The sequence below is a fragment of the Heteronotia binoei genome, chromosome 3, assembly GCF_032191835.1.
Source record: "Heteronotia binoei isolate CCM8104 ecotype False Entrance Well chromosome 3, APGP_CSIRO_Hbin_v1, whole genome shotgun sequence".
Classification (NCBI taxonomy): domain Eukaryota; kingdom Metazoa; phylum Chordata; class Lepidosauria; order Squamata; family Gekkonidae; genus Heteronotia; species Heteronotia binoei.
Window position 1 is genome coordinate 179152247 of NC_083225.1, and position 22518 is coordinate 179174764.

Sequence of the window (22518 nt, forward strand, 5' to 3'; positions counted from 1 at the left end):
TATCCGCTGAACTGCACGGGTAGGAGAATCACATGGTGTAGTTCTCCCTGGACTGTCCCACACAGACCACAGAGGAGAGAACCATAGAATCATAGAGTTGGAAGGGACCTCCAGGGTTATCTAGTCCAACCCCCTTGCACAATGCAGGAAACTCGCAAAGACTCCCCCTAAATTCACAGGATCCTCATTGCTGTCAGATGGCCATCTAGCCTCTGTTTAAAAACCTCCAGGAAGGAGGGCCCACCACCTCCCGAGGAAGCCTGTTCCACTGAGGAACCACTCTAACGGTCAGGAAGTTCTTCCTAATGTTGAGCCGGAAACACTTTTGATTTAATTTCAGTCCATTGACCCAGAGAAGATGCTTTGAAAATCCTCCACGGGTGGGTGAATCCTTACCGGATGCAGAAAACTAGCATTGTCAGGGTTTTAACTCAGTTCTTCCCTGGTGATAGCTTTCTTTTTCATATCTTGTAATTTTTTTTCAAAAGAAGATGATATGCCAGCATTGGCTGCCATTGACACCGCTTTCGTTTGCAAGCTGTTCTCTTCGGCCGAGCAGTGAAGGTGCCATGGAAATCCAGCTAGGGGAGGGAATCACTGAGGGGGGTGAGAAGGTAACGCCAAGCAAGGAGATGGATTGCCTTTATGATGCATTGGTTTTGTAGGCCTCCGTGACATCAGCATTTAGCCAAATTTCATTGGTTGCATGACAGCATCACTGGGAGGGTTGGCCGTGCCACTAGGCAAACTCGGCCATTGCCTGGGGTGCCCCCCATGTGACTCAGTGACATTATCGCTTCAGGGTGGGGGGCCAGAAGTTAGCTTCGCCTAGGGTGCCAGACAGTATAGGGTAGTGGCTCGGGAGCCTCATGTGACTCTTTCATATATATTGTGTGACTCTTGAAGCCTCCACTGTCTTGTCAGCTGGCTTGAAGAAAGCATTTTTAAATCATTTCTCCAAGCCAAGCCAGCTGGTGGCTTGGAAGATGTATTTAAAGTTAATATTGCTTTCTTTCCACCTCTCCCTCCCTCCCTCTATTTGCCTTCTTTCCTTCCTTTCCGGCTCTCAAAAGCTGACATTCGTGTCTTGCAGCTCTCAAACATCTGATGTTTATTCTGCGTGGCTCTTATGTTAAGCAAGTTTGGCCTCCCATGATCTAGAGCGAGCCCTGCAGTTATCTTCCCCAGTTTTGTTGCTGTTGGGAATCTTACTTTGATGATACTGCTCATTGAACCCACAGGCCTTGAGCCAAAGTCACACTAGAGGCAACCCAATATAATTGATTTAGATAGCTATCCAGTGACTGCACTTGAAGTACTTCAGATTTAATTACGCAATCCAAAATTGTGGCTATGACCAATGTAACTCCTAAATCCCTGCCTGCCAAGAGTTTCATGTTGGGGAGAGACAGTGATTCAGTGGTAGAGCATCTGCTTGGTAAGCAGAAGGTCCCAGGTTCAATCCCTGGCATCTCCAACTAAAAGGCGTCTAGGCAAAATAGGTGTGAAAAATCTCAGTTTGAGATCCTGGGGAGCCGCTGCCAGTCTGAGTAGACAATACTGACTTTGATGGACTGAGAGTCTGATTCAGCATAAGGCCGCTTCATATGTTCAACCTTATTTGATGCTAGCAGCCCCTCATTAGCACTGAAAAGAGGCGTAATCTACAAATCCCTAATACTGTGGGAGGTGCCATATTCCAGTAATGCTCTGAAGTTTCTATCTGTCCAGAAGCGCAACCACGAAGTCTGTCAGAGTTTTTTGGGGGGCGGTATTTTTATGACTCGGGAAGGAGCAGAGTTTAATCTCGCAAGCATAAATGCTCTGTTCTGTTGAGAAACTATTACAGATTTTAAACCTGGCAAGGGCACCTTTGAGAAGGCAATCCCAATTGCAAAGGGGAAACATACCCTACAGGCTGTCTTTGTGATGCTAATAAAGTCGAAGATATGCAGACGTTTTATTCGCTGCAGAGCGTGCTGCTGATCTTGTCAGTATCCAACTTGCTCCTGCTAAAACCCAGCAAGTGGAGTCTTTGTTGTTGTTCAGTCACAGAGTCAAGTCTGACTCTTTGCGACCCCATGGACCAAGTCACGCCAGGCCCTCCTGTCTTCCACCATCCTCCGAAGTATGCTCAAATTCGTGTTAGTTACATCAATAACGCTGTTCGGCCATCTCATCTTTTGCCACCCCCTTCTTCTTTTGCCTTCTGTCTTTCCCAGCATCAGGGTCTTCTCCAGTGAACGTTCCCTTCTCATTTGGTGGCCACAGTATTTGAGCTTCAGTTTCAGCATCTGACCTTCCAGGGAGCAGTCAGGGTTGATTTCCCTTAGGGCTGACTGATTGGATCTTCTTGCAGTCCAAGGGACTCTCAAGAGTCTTCTCCAGCACCAAGTGGAGTCTAGTGTCTGTTAATTTCCTCCACAGGGTAATATAGAAGTCAGATTTTAATATATAGAGGGACCCATTAGCTCCTGTGGCAAAGCCGTTGGGAATCAGGTTTTTGTTTTTTTCCTGCTTTCCTGCCGTATCCTGGCACATTTGCGCACCTCTGGGGAATTCCCTGAGCTTTCTGAAACCTGCTTTGCTGTCAAGTTTTTGGAAAGATTACAGTAAAGCCTAAATGACTTCTGCTTAGGTGGAGTATTTAGGATTTTCTTACCCACATGGCTGCTGTTTTTGCTGGCCCTGTCTCCATAGCAACCATGGAGAGAGGGAGGGCTACTTTATAGTTTTACAAATCAGCTCTAGAATATTTCTGTATTGTCATACTGTTGTAGCAATAGATGTAACTGGTGTTCCCTTCTAAGCTGAGTTAGTGCGAGCTAGCTCACAGTTTTTTAGCCTCTGGATCATACATTTTTGTCTCAGTTCAGGAAGGATGGTCCTTGAGCAAACTAATATATGCAGGAGCTCACAACTTTAACGCCAGTAGCTCACAAAGTAGGATTTTTGCTCAGAAGACTCCATAGCTTAGAGGGAACCTTGGATGTAACAGGTTTGCTGAATTCTCAGCTTTCATTTTTTTTTTTAAAAAAAGTAAATTTCTGGCCCTTTCCTTTCTGTAAGGCATATTTTCACAATAACTTTACAATAGCAGGAGGTAGACTTACATTGCATTTGCACCTCCACTTGCACCTGCTGGAATGAATGGCCTTGATTCAGCCATAGCTCTTGTAGAACTTGTCCTTGAAAGGGCAGCTGCTGCAAGAGCTCTCTCGGCCCCACGTACCTCACAGGGCCACACCCCTCTGATGTAGCCAATCCTCCATCAGCTTACAAAAAAGAGCCTTGTAAGCTCTTGAAGGATTGGCTACATCAGGGGTGTGTGGCCTAATATGCAAAGGAGCTCCTGCTAGAATTCCATCCCTGCATATAGCCGCACTGAAGGTGCTGATTTCAAAGCAGGTATTGAAAGTGGAGAATACATTCACCGCAACACTAATTCCTAAAGAGGGAATGCAAGGTTGAGGATGCTCCTTTTCTTTGCTAATACCAGTTCAGGATTTCAGTAGCTTTAATTATTTGCTATTGTATGCAATGTATTTCCTTTGGAAGGGAAAAGAGGAGTTGGGGGGGGGGGAGGAGGAAAAAAAAACACTGAGAAATAAAGGTTTTTAAACCTCTCCTCAGCATTTCACGACTCAGCTCTTCATGTCTGCCTCGGGAGCCGAAACCGGCTTTCCTTGTAGATCTCCTCCTGACTCCTAGCTGTGGCTTCAAAACCAGAGCCCCTTCATTGTAATATAAATAGAACTTCAAAACCAATAAAGCAACACGTCTCTCAGAAATATTATTTCTGCAAAGACCAATATTGGCCCTTTGCTTCGACGGAGGAGGCTAACTTCCTCCCCCTCCCTTTCCTTCTTTCTCAAGCGTGGTTTCCCCATGGGCCTGTATCCATCCCCGCTAACCATAATGGTAGAAGAAACGCTGGGCACTTTCTCTGCCTTTGGTAATGTACCTCTGTTTAAGGTGGCTTCTACTGAATTACTGAACGGAGAGCAGGAAGGCATGTTTGGAGAATATATTTTGGTTTTAAAGAAAGCTGTGGTAATTACAGTGAAGGAAACAGTGCCGTTAATTTCACCTCAGAGTTCTGCGGGCTCCCCCCCCCCCTTTCACAAAAGGCTCTACTGCCGATGTAGTGAGGAAATATCAGATGGGCTGGAGCCATACCACAGGAATGGCCAACGGTAGCTCTCCGGATATTTTTTGCCTACAACTCCCATCAGCCCCAACCAGCATGGCCAATGGCTGGGGCTGATGGAAATTGTAGGCAAAAAACATCTGGAGAGCTACCGTTGGCCACCCCTGCCATACCAGAACTGGCAGGTTTCGCAAAAAAATAGGCTTACTTTAATTCACAAGTCAGTGTTTTCCAGAGGTGGAGTTAATAGTCAGCAACAATCTGGGTTCCCCCCACCCAAAGAAAAAACCAAGAGGGTCACTAGTCTCTTTGGTACAAGCCCAGGAGCACAATTTTGGGTTTTAGGATGGGAGTGAAGAGGGTTGTGTGGGGGAAGAATCAAGTTTAGAATTTTGTTTTTGGATGTATTCTAACTTGCATATGATTATGGGATATATACACCCCCCCCCCTCTCTCTCAAAGATCAAGAATCCAGCGGCATCTTAAAGATTAGCAAAATTTGTTGCAGGGTATGAGTTTTCACAAGTCATTGCTCATTTCCTTAGTGACTCATGAAAACTCCTGTCTGCCTGCCTGCCTGCCTGTCTGTCATCTATCGATCCATCTATCGATCTATCGATCCATCTATCGATCTATCGATCCATCTATTGATCTATCATCTTTCATCTATCAATCATCTATCATCTATCTATCATCTATTTATCTCTCTGTGAAGATAGGGCAAGTTAGATATCTGATAGACATCTTGCTTTGCTGAGCTCCTATCTTGCTGGAAAAGCAGTAGGGTGGTCTATCCAGTCCAGAAAAGGCCTTCTTTTCCCAAAGATCCAGACATGTGGTTGGGAAATCGGAGCCAGTTTTGTGTAATGGTTAAGAGTGGCAGACTTTAATCTGGAGGACCAGGTTTGATTCCTAACTCATTCACATGCAGCTGCTGGGTGCTCTTGGGTCAGTCACAGTTCTCTCAGAGCTGTTCTCTCAAGAGCAGCTTTCTCAGAGCTCTCTCAGCTCCATCTACCTCACAGGGTGACTGTTGTGGCGAGAGGAACAGAACATGTGCCCCGACGATTGTTAAGATCTAGTTCACAACATCTACTGACCATCCCTGGCCTGAAGGACATCTGACTTGCCTCAACCAGGGCTAGGGCCTTTTTGGCCTTGGCCCTGGCTTGATGGAATCAGCTCCCTATAGAGATCCGGGTCCTCACAGAATTACTACCTTTTTGTAGGGCCTGTAAAATGGAGCTATTCTGCCGGGCCTTCGGTTGAGGCAGCGGGCGTCCTACTCCATCGCCTGACCTCTTTGCTGCGATATCATCTGCTGGGTTACCATCGTCTATTCTTAATCACGATTACAGACCTTCAGTATAATGTAAAACATATCTAACTGTGTTCGCCATCTATAGTTTGTTTATAACTTGTTTACAGTTTTCTGTATTATTCTGCTTTTCAAATTGTATATTGTAAATTGTTATTTTATTATGATGTTATCTGTTCTGAGCCCAATCCTGGGAAAGTGCAGAATACAAATTGACTAAAATAGATAAATAAAAATAAACACATGGCTTTGAGACTCTGAGTGAAAGGTGGGGTATAAATCTAGTTTCTCCTCCTCCTCCTCCTCCCTGTCCTACTTTGGAGCCACACAGGGCTTTTTTGTAGCAGGGACTCCTTTGCACATTAGGCCACGCCCTCTTGATGCAGGCAATCCTCCTGTACTAAGAGAATTCGCTACATCAGGGGTGTGTGGCCTAATATGCAGCAGAGTTCCTGCTAAAAAAAAAAAAAGCCCTGGAGCCACACGATTTCAGCTCCCACTCCTGTACATTTGTGCAAAGCTGGGCTTAGATGTTTCTGGACATTTTGATCTAAGAGCTCTTTTGTCAAGGCTGCACTTGGTGGTATTCCGGGAGTGATGCTTCTGTCGTGCGTGCAACTGTCGAAGGCAGAAAAACCATTCCAGAAAAAGAGCTGGTGCCCATTAGTGGAAGAGGGATTCCCCCCCCCGCCTTCTTCACACAGACTTAAACCTCTTTACTAAGTTGAAACGTTTTGTAAATGTCATCCTTTTTTTCTAATCCAAAATACTGAAATCCAGTGAAGTGACTGATTTGCCGTTATTCAGCATTTCGTGAGCTCCTGAGTCCTGACATAGCATCCTAGTCAGGGCTTTTTTTTTGTAGCAGGAACTCCTTTGCATATTAGGCCACACCCACCTGATGTAGCCAATCCTCCAAGAGCTTACAGGACTCTTAGTACAGAGCTTACTGTAAGCTCCAGGAGGATTGGCTACATCAGGGGGTGTGGCCTAATATACAAAGTAGTTCCTGCTACAAAAAAAGCCCGGCTGATCATAAACATTATCTCAGGAAGAGATTCATAGATGGGGCTGGATTGCAGTGCATTGGAGCCCCGGAAGGCATAAATTAGGGTTTAAGGTTCTTAAAAATCATCATTATGATCTGCTGTTTCTTGTTCATTAAACCATCTACAATTTAAAGAGTGCCAGTGTCTTCTATTTTAATGCGTTTCCGCCTTCCTTTGTCCTTTCTTTTCTTTTTTTCCCTGCAGAGGGGTTCTGAAATACCAAACTAATCTAAAAGAACACCCTCCTGGATGTTTTAACCCCAACATCACTGTTCAAAGGGACAGGGAAGAAATGGACAGTCTTGAAAATTCGCCGTCTGAACACGGCCAGCTTTCTGTCCCGCGAGGGTCAGTGGAACTGGATCCCACCGCCCAAAACAGCTTCATGGGAGTTTGTACAGAGGAACCAAAATTCCAAGCACATTTCCCTGAGGTTTGTATGGAAAGCTATAAATGCATTGTGCTTGTGGTGGTAAAACATCTGTCTCTCATCGGCTGTTGTGGAAAGTATGGAGTGTTCCCAGGGCTTTTTTTGAGCAGGAACGCAGTTCCAGCTGGCTTGGTGTCAGGGGGTGTGGCTTAATATGCAAATAAGTTCTTGCTGGGCTTTTTCTACAAAAAAGCCATGTGTGAAACAATACTGACATTAGGGGGTATGGCCTCATATGCAAATGAGTCCCTGCTGGGCTTTTTCTATTAACACCCCCCCCCCGAGTATTCCCAAACAGTGCAGCTCCTCAAGGAACAAAGCAGTTGAAAGGTTTGCAGGGTAGCTTCTATGAGAGTCTATGCATCTAAGAGAGTTTCCGGCTCAACATTAGGAAGAACTAAATTGAAAGAGTTTCTGGCTCAACATAAGGAAGAATTTCCTGACCGTTAGAGCGGTTCCTCAGTGGAACAGGCTTCCTTGGTAGGTGGTGGGCTCTCCTTCCTTGGAGGCTTTTAAACAGAGGCTAGATGGCTAACTGACAGCAATGAAGATCCTGTGAATTTAGGGGGAGGTGTTAGTGAGTATCCTGCATTGTGCAGGGGGTTGGACTAGATGACCCTGGAGGTATCTTCCAACTCTATGATTCTGTCTCTCATGATTTGCTGCCCGTGGTTCTGACCTTGACCCAGGTGAGGTCACTAACTATTAAAATTGGTTGTAGGGTTCCCATCTCTTTCTGTCCTATGTTTGCAGCTTAAAGCCAAATAACCTAAAGGCTGTGTTCTGAGACTAGCATGACTTTATGGTGTCAATAATAATTCAAATATGCAAAACAAAAAATACGCTAAATGTAAATTCCCCAAAGTTCCAAACAACTCGTGAATAGGCAATCGTCTCAGAGTGAAGGATGTCGGAATGATCCTCTGAGGCAGTTCTAGGAAAGAAAACTCCGTTGTCCTGTACAGTTCTCTCAAGAAGAAAGAGCCATAATGCTTCCAAAAGGGATAAGTGCAATATGCAATTCAGTTTTGAAGAGATAATCTTAACATACCTAAATGGAGTACAGTACACAGTACTACACGACTTCCAGATAGACACATGTTTCAGGAACAAAGCCCTTCATCAGGCTGGTATTTTTCAGGAAATTTTTCCCCGTCTTACATCCAAATCTTTGCTTAGTGAGGACCCAATTGTAAAATTTACACCAGCATAGCTCATGCAATACAAAAAAATCGGGTAATACCCAGAGCTTTTTTTGTAGCAGGAATTCTTTTGCATATTAGGCCACACACCCCTGATGTAGCCAATCCTCCAAGAGCTTACAGGGCTCTTAGTACAGGGCCTATTGTAAGCTCTTGGAGGATTGGCTTCATCAGGGGTGTGTGGCCTAATATGCAGAAGAGTTCCTGCTATATTTGCAGCTTTGCATGTCCCACAGCTGCAGAGCCTTAATGAAGAGACATTCTTCCATTCAGAGGTTCCTCCCACCTCCGAAGAGGGCAACTAATTAGAATTGCTAGCAGGGCTTTTTTTGTAGCAGGAGCTCCTTTGCATATTAGGCCACACACCCCTGATGTAGCCAATCCTCCTAGAGCTTACGACAGGTGCTGCACTACGAGCCCTGTAAGCTCGTGGTGGATTGGCTACATCAAGGGTGTGTGGCCTAATATGCAAAGGAGTTCTTGCTACAGAAAAAAAGAAGAAGCCCCGATTGTTTTTGGCAGGGTAGGATGCATTTTACATGATGCTATTGTTTATTGTGTATTTTATGCTTTTAGCCGCCTTGAGGCTGCATAGAATGGGCGGGATATAAATATAGCGTAAATAAATAAATAAACAAACCAGGCAATTCCTTGTAGGCTTTTTTTTTTTTTAAATGTTATTTTAATAAAATAAATACATTCTCCAAACAAATAAGCACATTATGGGTAAGCACAAAACCAAATGCAGAATTGTAAGATAAGTGACTAATACTCAGCTTACAATTGCAGCATATCTATGGGATATACACGACTTGGAACATTATCTGTTAAAATCATATAATTTAACAAGGGCAACCAAATCACTGGAAAGTCGGAATTACACTCAGCAATTCCTCTAGATTGATTATAGTACGAAATCTTTTCTATAACAGGAAAATTCCAGTTATTATCAAACCATAAAGAAATTGATGGTGGTGAGTTACGTTTCCACCTAGAAGATATAGCAGCTCATGCTGCTGCTAGCAAAAATTCGATTACATTTTTTGTTGGTTTAGGTACACTTGCATAAATCCATAGGTTTTTTAAGTCTTATTTTGTCTCCTACACTTTAGACTTGGCTTTGGATCTCCGGCCCGTTGTGTTTATATTGTGCGGAAAGGCTGTACCGCTACATCCAGAGCAGTAACAAACCTGTCACAATCACTGCTGTGATCAGCCATCCCTGTAACGTCCTTGAGATACGGATGGTGAAGGAAGGTTTCAGAGCAAGACCCGGACAGGTGAGCTAACTTTTGATAACTGACACACAAGTCTTACTGGTGGGCCTCCTGATGGCACCTGGGTTTTGGGCGCTGTGTGACAGAGAAAGGACAATTGGCCTGATCCAACATGGCTTCTCTTACGCTCTAAGCCAGTGTGGTGTAGTGTACACAGCGTCTGACTGGGATATGGGAGACCGCCACTCTGCCATGGGAACTTTCTGGGTGGTCTTAGGCAAGACACACACTCAGCTGACCTCCTTCACAGGTTTTTGTGAAATTAAAATGGAGGACAGAACAAAAATATAAGCCCATCCTGGGTCCCCATTGGAAGAAAAGCGAGATGAGGTTCAGTGAGGAAGATGAGGTTCAATGTGTTCAAGGTTCAATGAAGCAAGTTGGCAGATGAGGTTCATTGCAGCCAAGTGCAAAGGAATGCACATTGGGGCCAAAAATCCCAGCTATAAATAGAAGTTGATGGGTTGTGAACTGGCAGAGACTGACCAAGAGAGAGATCTTGGGGTCGTGGTAGATAACTCACTGAAAATGTCAAGACAGTGTGCGATTGTAATAAAAAAGGCCAACGCTGTGCTGGGAATTATTAGGAAGGGAATTGAAAACAAATCAGCCAGTATCATAATGCCCCTGTATAAATCGATGGTGCGGTCTCATTTGGAAAACTGTGTGCAATTCTGGTCATCGCACCCCAACAATGATATTATAGCATTGGAAAAAGTTCAGAAAAGGGCAACTAGAATGATTAAAGTTTGGAACACTTTCCCTATGAAGAAAGGTTAAAACGCTTGGGGCTCTTTAGCTTGGAGAAACATTGACTGCGGGGTGACATGGTAGTGGTTTACAAGATTATGCATGGGATGGAGAAAGTAGAGAAGGAAGTACTTTTCTCTCTTTCTCACAATACAGAACTCGTGGGCATTCAATGAAATTGCTGAGCAGTCGGGTTAGAACAGATTAAAGGAAGTACTTCTTCACCCAAAGGTGATTAACATGTGGAGTTCACTGCCACAGGAGGTGGTGGCTGCTACAAGCATAGCCAGCTTCAAGAGGGGATTGGGATAAAAATATGGAGCAGAGGTCCATAAGCAGCTATTAGCCACAGCATTTTATTGGAACTGTCTGGGGGCAGTGATGCTCTGTATTCTTGGTGCTTGTGGGGGGGTGGCAAAGTGGAAGGGCTTCTAGCCCCACTTGTGAACCTCCTGATGGCACTTGGGGTTTTTTTTGGCCACTGTGTGACAGAGTGTTGGACTGGATGGGCCATTGGCCTGATCCAACATGGCTTCTCTTATGTTCTTATGAGATAAAAGTGAGGCAAATAAATACATTGCTGAGAGAAGCAGACCAGAAGGAAAGGAACTACTCATTTGGAGTAGGCTGCAAATGCAAAGCTCATGTTTATGTGGTAATAGAGCTCCAGGGCTAGAATCAGTGAAACCAAGGTTCAAACTTCTGCTTAGCTTGCTACCCAAGTGGCTGTGGCTCAGCCAATGTGTTAGATCCAGTGGAGCACTTCCACAGATCGTTGACATCACTTTCTTGCCTCTGCTCTTCTGCTGCTGCACAAAATGCCCTTTGAAATGCTGTTCCCTGGGGGTCAACATAAGAGAAGCCATGTTGGATCAGGCCAATGGCCCATCCAATCCAACACTCTGTGTCACACAATGGCCAAAAAAGCCAAGCACCATCAGGGAGGTCCACCAGTGGGGCTAGAAGCCCTCCCACTGTGCCCCCCCTAAACACCAAGAATACCAGAGCATCACTGCCCCAGACAGAGTGTTCCAACAATACGCTGTGGCTAGTAGCCAGTGATGGACCTCTGCTCCATGTGTTGGACCTCTGCTCCATGTGTTTATCCAATTGCCTCTTGAAACTGACTATGCTTGTAGCCACCACCACCTCCTGTAGCAGTGAATTCCACTGTCTGTCCCATAGGAGCAGCATTTTGGTGGTGGGGCTGCACAAGAGGAGGCATCTAGAAAGCTGGTCCCTGGGAACTTGCGTAGTCTGGAAATCATTTTGTGTCTCATGTCCAATCCTTTTAAGAACAGAAAAAGAGCCCTGCTGGATCAGTGGTTCATCTAAGTCCATCATCCTGTCTCACAGAGCAGCCAACCAGTTCCTCTGGAGGGCCAACAACAGGGCACAGAGGTTGAGGTCTTCCCCTGAAAGAACATCAGAAGAGCCCTGCTGGATCAGACCAGCAGTGCATCTAATCCAGCATCCTGTCTCACACAGTGGTCAACAAATTCCTCTGGATGGCCGACAACAGGGCACAGCGGCTGAGGCCTTCCCCTGATTTTGCCTCCTGGCTTTGGGATTCAGAGGTTGACTGCCTCTGAATACAGATTTTGAAACATGTATCCTTGGAACAAGCCCCAAATTAGTAGCAGCACCCATAAATTGTTCTGTTTCTCTTTATTCATTTTTTCCCCCTTCTCTGGATGATTTATTTCAGTATGTTATCCTACACTGTCCCAGTGTGTCGTCTTTGGAAAGCCATCCATTTACCCTCACACTTGTAAGTAAATTTTGCATTATTCCTTTGTGTGTTTGTGTGTTTAAAGAGCATTTTTTGTGCATGCACTCCTGCACAGGCTATTGTTAGATATGAAGGATTTCCCAGAGTTTAGGCAGTAGGTTTTTTACGGGGAGGTATAAAACCCACAGGACTGACACAGGCTTAAGCCTGCAAAGAATCAACCTGTGTGCTGTGAAAGCCATATTTATTGTTACTAAGGGGAACTGATGTAGCAAAAGCAAGTGCGTGTTGAGAAGGCTCTTTGGAGAAGCAAGCCTTAGAATCCTCTCCCATGCAGGCAAGCTAATGGATTCCCCGTTGTGCACAGTCTATGACAGCAGGTAGCATTTAGCGATGGATTACTTTGAATCTCCCCAGGATATATCGCTATTGTACCAGTGCATATTTTGTTTGTACGGTAAGTATCTTAATTGCAAGACAAAGCCTGTGTTTTGGGACAGCATTGTTAAAGAAGGGACGGGGCCAAATGTGCGCCTGAAAGGCTGATAATTTAAGATCTCCTTCCTCTGGCCTGAGCAGTGGAAAGACATTTCTAGCCCCCCACCTACTCAAACCCAGTTCATATTTCTTCCTGGGGCTGCTACTTTGCCTAAAGCATGGGTGGCCAAACTTGCTTAATGTCACATAGAATAAATGTCAGATGTTTGAGAGCCATGAGATGAGGGAGGAGGGAGAGGGAGGGAGGAGGAAGAAGGAAGGAAGGAAGGAAGGAAGGAAGGAAGGAAGGAAGGAAGGAAGAAGGAAGAAGGAAGGAAGGGAGGGAGGGAGGGAGGGAGGGAGGGAGATAGATGGGGAGGTGGAGATGAAAGAAAGCAACTTTAACTTTAAATGCATTTTCCAAGCCACCGGCTGTCTTGGCAAAGTGATTTAAAGAGACAAATGCCTTCTCCAAGCTGGCAGATGGGGTGGTGGGGACTTGAAGAGCCACATAATATGTGGTGAAAGAGCCACATGTGGCTAGGGTGTGGTTGTGGGGTGGTGGGGACATAATATGTGTGAAAGAGCCACATGTGGCTAGGGTGTGGTTCTCTCCTCTCCCCTCATTGCTGCTCCAATATAAATCTAGACTCGGGGTTGTCTCAAAGACAGTATAAGCATCCTCTTAACTGTCGCTTTCACCATACCTGTTGCTGAGTTACAGCCTAAAGCATTTTGTGGTTTCTTGCATTCTTTCATATTATGAGAATTAAAAAAAAAAAGTAGAGCTGATCACTTCTCCTTACAGCATCCTTTCTTCCCTCTTCAGCTTGAGAATCTGATCAATAGTCCATTTAATTCAGCATCTTTTGGTCCTTGCAGTTGACAGGTCCCCAGTGGTGGCCCCAGAAGGTCCACAGTGGCAGCCCCAGGAGCGACACCTCCCTCATTATTGCCTCCCATTGGCTAGCATTCAGAGGTATATTGTCTGTGAACATGGAGGTCCTATTTAACTATCAAGGGCCAGCCTTCCACTCTATTCCCTGCTGGAATAGAGCAGCAAGTAGCCCATCTAGTCCAGCATCCTGTCTTACAGTGGCCAGCCAGTTCCTCTGGAGGGCCAAGAACAGGGCATAGAGGCTGAGGCCTTCCCCCGATGTTGCCTCCTGGCTCTGGATACTGGAGGTTTAGTGCCTCTGAATGTGGGGGTTCTCTTTAGTCACCATGTGACTAGTAGCACTGATAGACTTATCCTCCAGAAGCTGTCTATTCCCCGTTAAAGCTGTTTATGCTCTTGGTCATCACTACGCTGTCTGACAGTGAATTCCCAATTTTAATCACTTTTTTTTGTTTTAATCACCTTTTATCCATCCTGAATCTACTGCCCATCAGCTTCAATGGATGCCCTCAAGTTCTAGTATTTGGGAGATGGAGAAAAATTTTGTCTTAATTCGAAATTGGTATATAAGATTGTGAGTGCTCAAAAAGTGTTTCCACTTTGTGTAGGTTCTCTAGGTGTTCGCTGTATAGAGCTTTGGAATTTCCAGGTCTGGGTTTCTTCTTCTTCTTCTTCTTCTTCTTCTTCTTCTTCTTCTTCTTCTTTCTTCTTCTTCTTCTTCTTCTTCTTCTTCTTCTCTCTTCTTCTTCTTCTTCTTCTTCTTCTTCTTCTTCTTCTTCTTCTCCTTCTTCTTCTTCTTCTTCTCTTCTCCTTCTCCTTCTCCTTCTCCTTCTCCTTCTCCTTCTCCTTCTCCTTCTCCTTCTCCTTCTCCTTCTCCTTCTCCTTCTCCTTCCTCCTCCTCCTCCTCCTCCTCCTCCCTCCTCCTCCTCCTCCTCCTCCTCCTCCTCCTCTCCCTAAACAGGATCCCAGGCTGCTTATCATCTTCCCTCTTCTGCTCTTTCCTCATAACAACAGCCTTGCAGGGTAGGTTAGACTGAGAGGTTGTGAGGGGGCCAAGGTCACCCAGGAAACTTTCATGGCAGAGCTAGTGATTTGGATTATGGGAAAGTTGTGGTACAGGCAGTGAACGCTCAGGCTTTCCGTTAGGGTTGCCAGCCTCCAGGTGGGGCCTGGAAATCTCCCGCTTTTCCGATTGATCTCCAGCTGGCAGAGATCAGCTTCCCTAGAGAAAATGGCTCCTTTTTATTCAAGAATTTTTATTAAATTTTCTATAGAAAGGGGAAAAAAGGGAAAGGGAATAGGTGATAGGAGACAGAGATGAAAGTAAATATAGAAATGTTACATTCTGCATATCAGTATACCAACAAAGGTAAAAAAAGGAAAGGATTCAATAAGTTCAGCATACATTAAAAATAAAGAATACTGTAAAAATATTAGAAATAGAGAATATTGGGGAGGGGCCTCAGCCTGGGACGATGCCATAGAGTCCACCCTTCAAAGCTGCCATTTTCTTTTGAGGCCTTCTATATCAGGAGAAAATGGCTGCTTTGAAGGGCGGACTCATCGTCCCAGGCTGAGGCCCCTCCCTTCCCCAAACCCCGCCCTCTCCTGGATCTACCTCCAAAGTCTCCAGGTATTTCCCAGCACAGACCTGGCAACTCTACTTTCAGTATAGTGTCAATATTTATTTCAGCAGGAAATAACAGTAGCTTTATATCCAGGGGAGTCGTTGGATTTGAGTGCCAGCCATATGATCCCACGGCTGTGTGTTTGCCTTTTGTGAATGCCGTGCATGGATATTCCCCAGCTGTTTTTGGCTCTTTCAGAAATGAACAGGTGCCGCATCATGAGAGCTTTTCTAATAACAAAGAAGTTAATTTTGTGTAAGTGGAAGTCTGTAATTCCTCCCTTCCCCATGTGCTTTCTCTGGATTTCAGTAACGGCTGCAAAAAATGAATGCAGTGTTTGAAGAGGCAGCATACAATAAATGCAATTAATGTGATTGGCGTACAGCTGTTTGGCTCCTGTTCAGCGATGGTTGAAGCGGAACTGGAGAGATGTGGGTTCAAATCCTTGTAGAGCCATGACACAATTCAGTGGATGAGCTTGTGCTAGCAGGGCAGATCCTAGACTTCCTGGCACCCTACGCAAGGCTAATTTTTGGTGCCCCCCTTTGCACTGATAATGTCACTCAAGTCATATGGGGGGGTGCCCAGTTTGGTACCCCCAGAAGGCTGGCGCCCTAGGCAGTCACCTAATTTGCCTAGTGGTAGAGCCAGCCTTGTGCGCTAGTCATTCTCTCTTAGTGTAACCCACCTCAAAGGGTTGTTGCGAGGGTGTTACAGAGGAGGAGACAACCATAGACACACTCTTGAAGGGTACATAGGATAAAACAATAAATTAACTGATAGACTGAGGGGTTGTCTTGCTAGAACATTTTTATTGATTTATCCATGGCTTTTTTTTTGGTAGAAAAAGCCCAGCAGGAACTCATTTTCATATTAGGCCACACCCCCTGACACCACCACTGTTCCACACAGGGCTTTTTTTGTGGAAAAAGCCCAGCAGGAACTCATTTGCATATCAGGCCACACCCCCTGACACCACCATTGTTTCACACAGGGCTTTTTTGTAGGAAAAGCTCAGCAGGAACTCATTTGCCTATTAGGCCACACCCCCTGACACCACCATTGTTTCATGCAGGGCTTTTTTGTAGAAAAAGCCCAGCAGGAATTCATTTGCATATTAGGCCACACCCCCTGATATAAAGCAAGCTGGAACTGCATTCCTGTGTGTTTCTGGATTCATCTAGCATATGTATATGCCGCCTCTTCATAGTCCTGTAACTGGTGTTGTGCACTAATTCTCCACACATTAGCTGTTGTCGATCTGCTGTGAGAATTGCTCCTGGGAGAAAGGGCCACTGCATAAAAATGGGGCTTACTTCTGCAGTAGTGGTTAAGTGTGCGGACTCTTATCTGGGAGAACCGGGTTTGATTCCCCACTCCTCCACTTGCACCTGGTAGCATGGCCTTGGGTCAGCCATAGCTCTGGCAGAGGGCGGGATATAAATTCAATATCTTCTTCTTCTGCTGCTGCTGTGTTTCCTCTAAGCTATAGAGTCTTGTGAGTAGAAATTCTACTTTGTGAGCTGATGGCATTAAAATTGTGAGCTGCTGCATAAATTAGTGTGCTCGAAGGTCATCCTTCCTGAGCTAAAACAAAAATGTGTGAACTAAAGGCTAAAAATCTGTGAGCTAGCTCATGCCAACTCAGCTTAGAGGGAATGGGGGCTTTTTTTGAGCAGGAATGCATAGGAAGGCAGTTCTTTCTGGCTTGGCATCAGGGGGTGTGGCCTGATATGCAAATGAATTCCTGCTGACCTATTATGCAAATGAATTCCTGGTGTGAAACAATGGTGAGGCCATTGGGGAGGGACGGTGGCTCAGTGGTAGAGCATCTGCTTGGTAAGCAGAAGGTCCCAGGTTCAATCCCCGGCATCTCCAAAAAAGGGTCCAGGCAAATAGGTGTGAAAAACCTTAGCTTGAGACCCTGGAGAGCCGCTGCCAGTTTGAGTAGACAATACTGACTTTGATGGACCGAGGGTCTGATTCAGTATAAGGCAGCTTCATATGTTCAACAAACATATCCATTAAAGAAAAGGCCAGGGGTGTGTGATCTAATATGCAAATGAGTTCCTGCTGGGCTTTTTCTACAAAAAAAAGCCCTGGAGGGAACACTGCTTCTGAGTAGACCTGCTGTGAGAATCGCTCCCCTAACCAGTGCCGTACACGAACTTTCTGCATGTTAGCTATTGTAGATCTTGAAAACGCTTGCGTCTGTATATACAGTTTATTGCATGGTATCAATAGCAGCAGTGGGAAAAAGGGGGAACCGTTAGCCTTTAGGGATAGGAATGCGACCGTTGTTTGTTGCTCACATTTCTTAACAGTGCACTGGTATAACATGTTTAATAAATAAAGCCCTGAAACGAAGCACCGCACTTTTAAATGAGAGACATCTGGAGATCATGTTGAACCGCTTAGCTGATATACTGCAGACCTGGAGCTGCTTAACGCATTACGCTTGACTGTTTTCTTCCCTTGTGAGAGTCGCCGGTTTGCAGGAGCCGCGTTTTCATGCGATCCCGGAGGCTGCCGGTCTCCCACAGTCTCCGGAGCTCCAAAATCAGCCTCCCTTGCCATCGCTGCCGCTGCTATTCGCAGGCCCACCCATTACATAAGCCCCTTAACCAAATGACCCCTCTTGCCCGAAGAAGGTGACTCAAATGCTCCACGTCACCTCTCAACTTCTGTATTGTCTGGATTCTTTGCCGCGTTCTGGGAATCTGGCAAAAAATCAACACCTGTTTCACGTCTGTCTGCAAATCCTCTGGAGTCCACAACTAATCTAAAAAAAAGGCCCCTGGATTTGGCTAGGCCAGAACAAAAGACTCAAGGGCCTGATGTCAGGCGGTGACATCACTGGGTAACCCGTGTTACAACAGAAATTGAGATTCAACCAGAGGCTGTCTCACTTTCCAAAGGGATTGTAGTCCTAACCTGGATAGATGCAGAGGTCCAGCGTATTGTTGGAACTCTCTTTCTGGGGCAAGTGATGGTCTGTATTCTTGGTGCTTGAGAGGGGCAACAGTGTCCTGGCTCCACTGATGGACCTCCTAATGGCACTTGGTTTTTTGGCCACTGTGTGACACAGAGTGTTGGACTGGATGGGCCATTGGCCTGATCCAAGATGGCTTCTCTTATGATCTTATGTGACTCAGAGTGTTGGACTGGATGGGCAATTGGCCTGATCCAACATGGCTTCTCTTATGATCTTATGTGACTCAGAGTGTTGGACTGGATGGGCCATTGGCCTGATCCAAGATGGCTTCTCTTATGATCTTATGTGACTCAGAGTGTTGGACTGGATGGGCCATTGGCCTGATCCAAGATGGCTTCTCTTATGATCTTATGTGACACAGAGTGTTGGACTGGATGGGCCATTGGCCTGATCCAAGATGGCTTCTCTTATGATCTTATGTGACACAGAGTGTTGGGCTGGATGGGCCATTGGCCTGATCCAAGATGGCTTCTCTTATGTTCTTTGAACAGGCTTGCTGGATCTGGTCAGAACTTGGAAGTTAAGCAGGGTTGGCCCTGGTAGGTATTTGGGTGAGAGACAACAAACGAAGTCAAGAGGTGTGATCTGGAGGGAGGCAATCACAAGCCACCTGTGTTCATCTCTTGCCTTGAAAACCCTAAGTCAGTTGTGACTTGATGCGGGGGGGAAGGATTGTAACCTCTGGGTGCCGTCTGCTCCATGCAGGTCCCGATGTGCACAGAGTTAACTCAGGCAGATAACAGGAGCTGGTTATCAGAGGAGGGATGCTGGAGTTTAATAAACAGAGTCTGTAAATTATACAGGAGTGGTCTGAGCAGGCCAAGGTCGGTTTTCCAAAAAGCAAGTCCGATATAGCAGCAGCAGGTCAGCATCTAAGGGAACGTGTCGAAGCCTTGCTGAAGAACTCCTCCCCCATACAATAAAGTTGGAGTCCAGTGGCACCTTGAAGACCAACAAATTTTATTCAAAACCGTAAGCTAGGGTTGCCAAGTCAAATTCAAGAAATATCTGGGGACTTTGGGGGTGGAGCCAGGAGACTTTGGGGGTGGAGCCAGGAGTGAGGTTGTGACAAACATGATTAAACTCCAAAGGGAGTTCTGGCCATCACATTTAAAGGGGCCGCACACTTTTTAAATGCCTTCCCTCCATTGGAAATAATGGAGGATAGGGGCACCTTCTTAGGGGGCTTATAGAATTGGACCCCCTGGTCTAATCTTTTTGAAATGTGGAGGGTATTTTGGGGAGAGGCACTGGATGCTATGCTGAAATTTGGTGCCTCTATCTCACAAAAGCCTCCTCCCAGAGCCTCAGATACCCACGGAACAAATCTCCATTATACCCTATGGGAATCCGTCTCCATAGGGAATAATTGTGTGCCCAGCAGATCTCCCCCCCACACACACTTTCTGATGACCCTGAAGTGGGAGGAGGGCCTCCAAACCGGGGGATCCCCTGCCCCCACCTAGGGATTGGTGACCCTAACGTAAGCTTTCGTGTGCTAAAAGCACACTTCATCAGACAATAGCATGGAATGGAATTAGCAGTCTTACATATATGAAAGGAAAGGTCCCCTGTGCAAGCACCAGTCATTTCCGACTCTGGGGTGACGTTGCTTTCACAACATTTTCACGGCAGACTTTTTACAGGGTGGTTTGCCATTGCCTTCCCCAGTCATCTACACTTTCCCTCCAGCAAGCCAGGTACTCCTTTTACTGACCTCGGAAGGATGGAAGGCTGAGTCAACCTGGAGCCGGCTACCTGAACCAGCTTTCACTGGGATCGAACTCGGGTCATGAGCAGAGGGCTCCGACTGCAGTACTGCAGCTTTACCACTCCGCGCCATGGGGGCTCTTCCTTACATATATAGTGAGTCGCTAATTACATTCCATGCTATTGTCTGATGAGAAGTGTGCTTTTAGCATAGGAAAGCTTACATTCTGAATAAAACTTGGCTGGTCTTCAAGGTGCCACGGGACTCCCAACTTTATTTTGTGGCTTCAGACCAACACAGCTGCCCACCTGGCTCCTCCCCATACGTTTGTGCACTCCAAGCCCAATGTTACACCTGTGCCAGCTGCTTCACCTTCCGTCTGTCAATGTTCCTTCTTGCGTACCTGGCGAACCTCGGTCAGCTGGTTGGCCCTGAACTCTCAGCTCAGGGCTGGGAGATCAAAGCAGCATCTCACTGCCTCGTGGCTGTGTGTCCACAGCAATCTGGGATTCCCTATCCGGTTGCTCGGCTACAGCTGGCTGGTAGGCACAGAATCCCAGCTGTTTCTCATCAGAGGAGTCAGAACTGACTCCATGGTCTGGCTGTTCCGTGGCAGGCTGGATCACCCGGGGAAGCTGGGCGTTGTGGGAACACCTCCCACAATGCCTTGCTTGCCCGGATGCCTGTTTGCAGCCTTAAAAATAATAAATCTTGTTTCTGTGCTAGGGTGATACAGTCATGGCACATAAACAGTGCTGACTGTTGCCAGGTAAGTGTCATCTAAATGGACTGCTTTTAAATCCGAACTCTTGACAACCAAATTCCTCGAAGCCAGTGGGGTGTTAGTGTTTAAGGACAGCAGACTCTGTTCCGGAGAGCAGGGTTTGAGTCCCCACTTCTTCTCCATGCGAGGTCTGCTGGGTGAACTTGGGCTGGTCAAAGTTCTCTCAGGACTCTCTCAGCCCTATTTACCTCACATGGGCTGAGAACAGACGGGCATTTAAAGCCGCTCAGGGGGACGGGAGGCAGGCAGACCAAAAGTGTATCCACACACATCTGTCTCCCACCCCCGTCCCACCCCGCTTGCTGGGAGCCAGCTTGAAAAGGCACCACTTTGAAAGTGGTGCCTTTTCACTGCGGCGGCTGCAAGGCACCTCCCTGGCCATCTGGGAGGCTGCGAAGTGCCCGGAGAGCGCTCAGGGAGCCGCGAACTGTATGTGGGAGTGTTCCAGATACTTCCCGGGGACCCACAGCCCACCCCTTTTCTGAGCCCCAACTGGAAGCTTCGGGGTGCTTTTATTTCTGGCTGGCTCTCTTTGGAGCGGCTTCAAGCTGCCCCAAACTGGCCATCTGCTACCAACTATGCTGTCTGTTGTGGAGAGAGGAAGGGAAGGCGATTGTAAGCCACTTGGAGACTCCTTAAAGATAAAGACAGAGAAATATGGGGTGTAAAAAGTGACTTTTCTTCTTCTTCTACCTCAGGGGTGGCCAACGGCCAGCATGGTCAATGGCTAGGGCTGATGGGAGTTGTAGGCAAAAAACATCTGGAGAGCTACTGTTGGCCACCCCTGTTCTACCTGACTCCTGCAGAACACATGAACTGTTCCCCATGGACATACAACCCTTTAACATTGACTTGTCCCTGTATGGTGCTGGAAGAAGCTGGATAAACCAAGGGTGTTGAACTCATTTGTTATGAGGGCTGGATCTGACATAAATGAGGGCTTGTCAAGCTGGGCCGTGTGTGTCATAAAATGTGATGCCAGGGAGTAGAGACATAAACTTTATAGTGGACAAAGACAAACACAATTAAAGATTTTTTAAAAATTAAAATAAAACATGCTGAAAACATTAGCACTTGTTGGTCTTAGTGGTGCTTTCTTTGTAACACTCCCATGCACTCTAGCTCTTTCCTTCCTTCCCCAGGGGACCAGGAGGGGGAGGAGCATCAGCCAGTAGAAGGAAGAGAAGCTTGGATCAGTAGCGCTGCTGTGCGATTGAGAGAGCCTGGCAAAGCAAGCTATCCCTTCCCTCTTCCTCCCCAAGACAGGAGCCTCAGACAATGGAGAAAATTGAGGCTTTGCTCTACAGCTCTTGTGCGATTGAGCAAGCCTGGCAAAGCAAGCTGCGTTGCAGAAGGAAGCAAGAGAGAGAGAAAGAAGCCAGTTGCTTGGGGGCCTGATAGGAGCCCTCCGGGTGCTGATTTGACCCACAGGCCACATGTTTGACACCCATGGGATAAACTGTAGTGAGAGTCATCGAACTGGGATTAGGTATTCTGAGGATGGCCTTTCAATAGCTACTACAGGCAATCAGAGTCTTCTGTAGATTTTGGGTCTTGGTATAGGATGAGCAAAAAACCTTTTAGCCTCAACCCTTGAAATGATTCATAGCAGACAAAGAAAGAACATTAGGGCTGATAACAAGCGGGCATTGTGGGCCGGATTGCAGGTGTCCCGAATCGGGATGGCCCAAGAAAAGCCATCCCGAAGCCTCCACATGCTCCCCTGCAAGCCATCCCCATCCCATCCGCGGGGTGACACAGGCATGATCAGACAGCCGTTGCGCACCATCGCCATCGCTCGGTTTGGGTTTCCCCCCATACATTTTAGTGGTCATGCGCACGCATGTGCACATGCGCATATGTGCTCTGAATAGGTTTTTTTTTTTTTAAGATGTGGCTTGGCGGTTTCACACCACCAAGGCACCTCACTTGCGCCCTTCCGCTTCCAGACGGTGAGGAGGCGACTGGCGTTCGGTTCAAAAATTCGCTACCACTTCACAAGTGGTAGCCTTTTGAGTTGCACTGCGGAGGGTGGAGGACGGAGTGAGTATGGGACGAAGACAGGTGGCAGAAGTTTGTGCGTGGAAGGATTTTTCTGCTCGATTTCTAAGGCATCT

At 46.4% G+C, this 22518-nt stretch overlaps 1 protein-coding gene across 6 annotated transcripts in view; it reads left to right on the forward strand.

The window, feature by feature from the left end:
• NOX4 (NADPH oxidase 4) overlaps positions 1-22518 on the forward strand; it is a 191178-nt gene that overhangs the window by 67348 nt on the left and 101312 nt on the right. For all 6 annotated transcript variants that reach the window (XR_009555216.1, XM_060234961.1, XM_060234959.1 and 3 more), the window contains exons 8-10: positions 6722-6950; positions 9262-9429; positions 11885-11947. Coding sequence is in view for 5 of the 6 variants with exons in the window: in XM_060234961.1 (XP_060090944.1) it covers positions 6722-6950; positions 9262-9429; positions 11885-11947 (460 nt within the window). In the remaining variant the exon portion in view is untranslated. The remainder of the gene's footprint in view (positions 1-6721; positions 6951-9261; positions 9430-11884; positions 11948-22518) is intronic.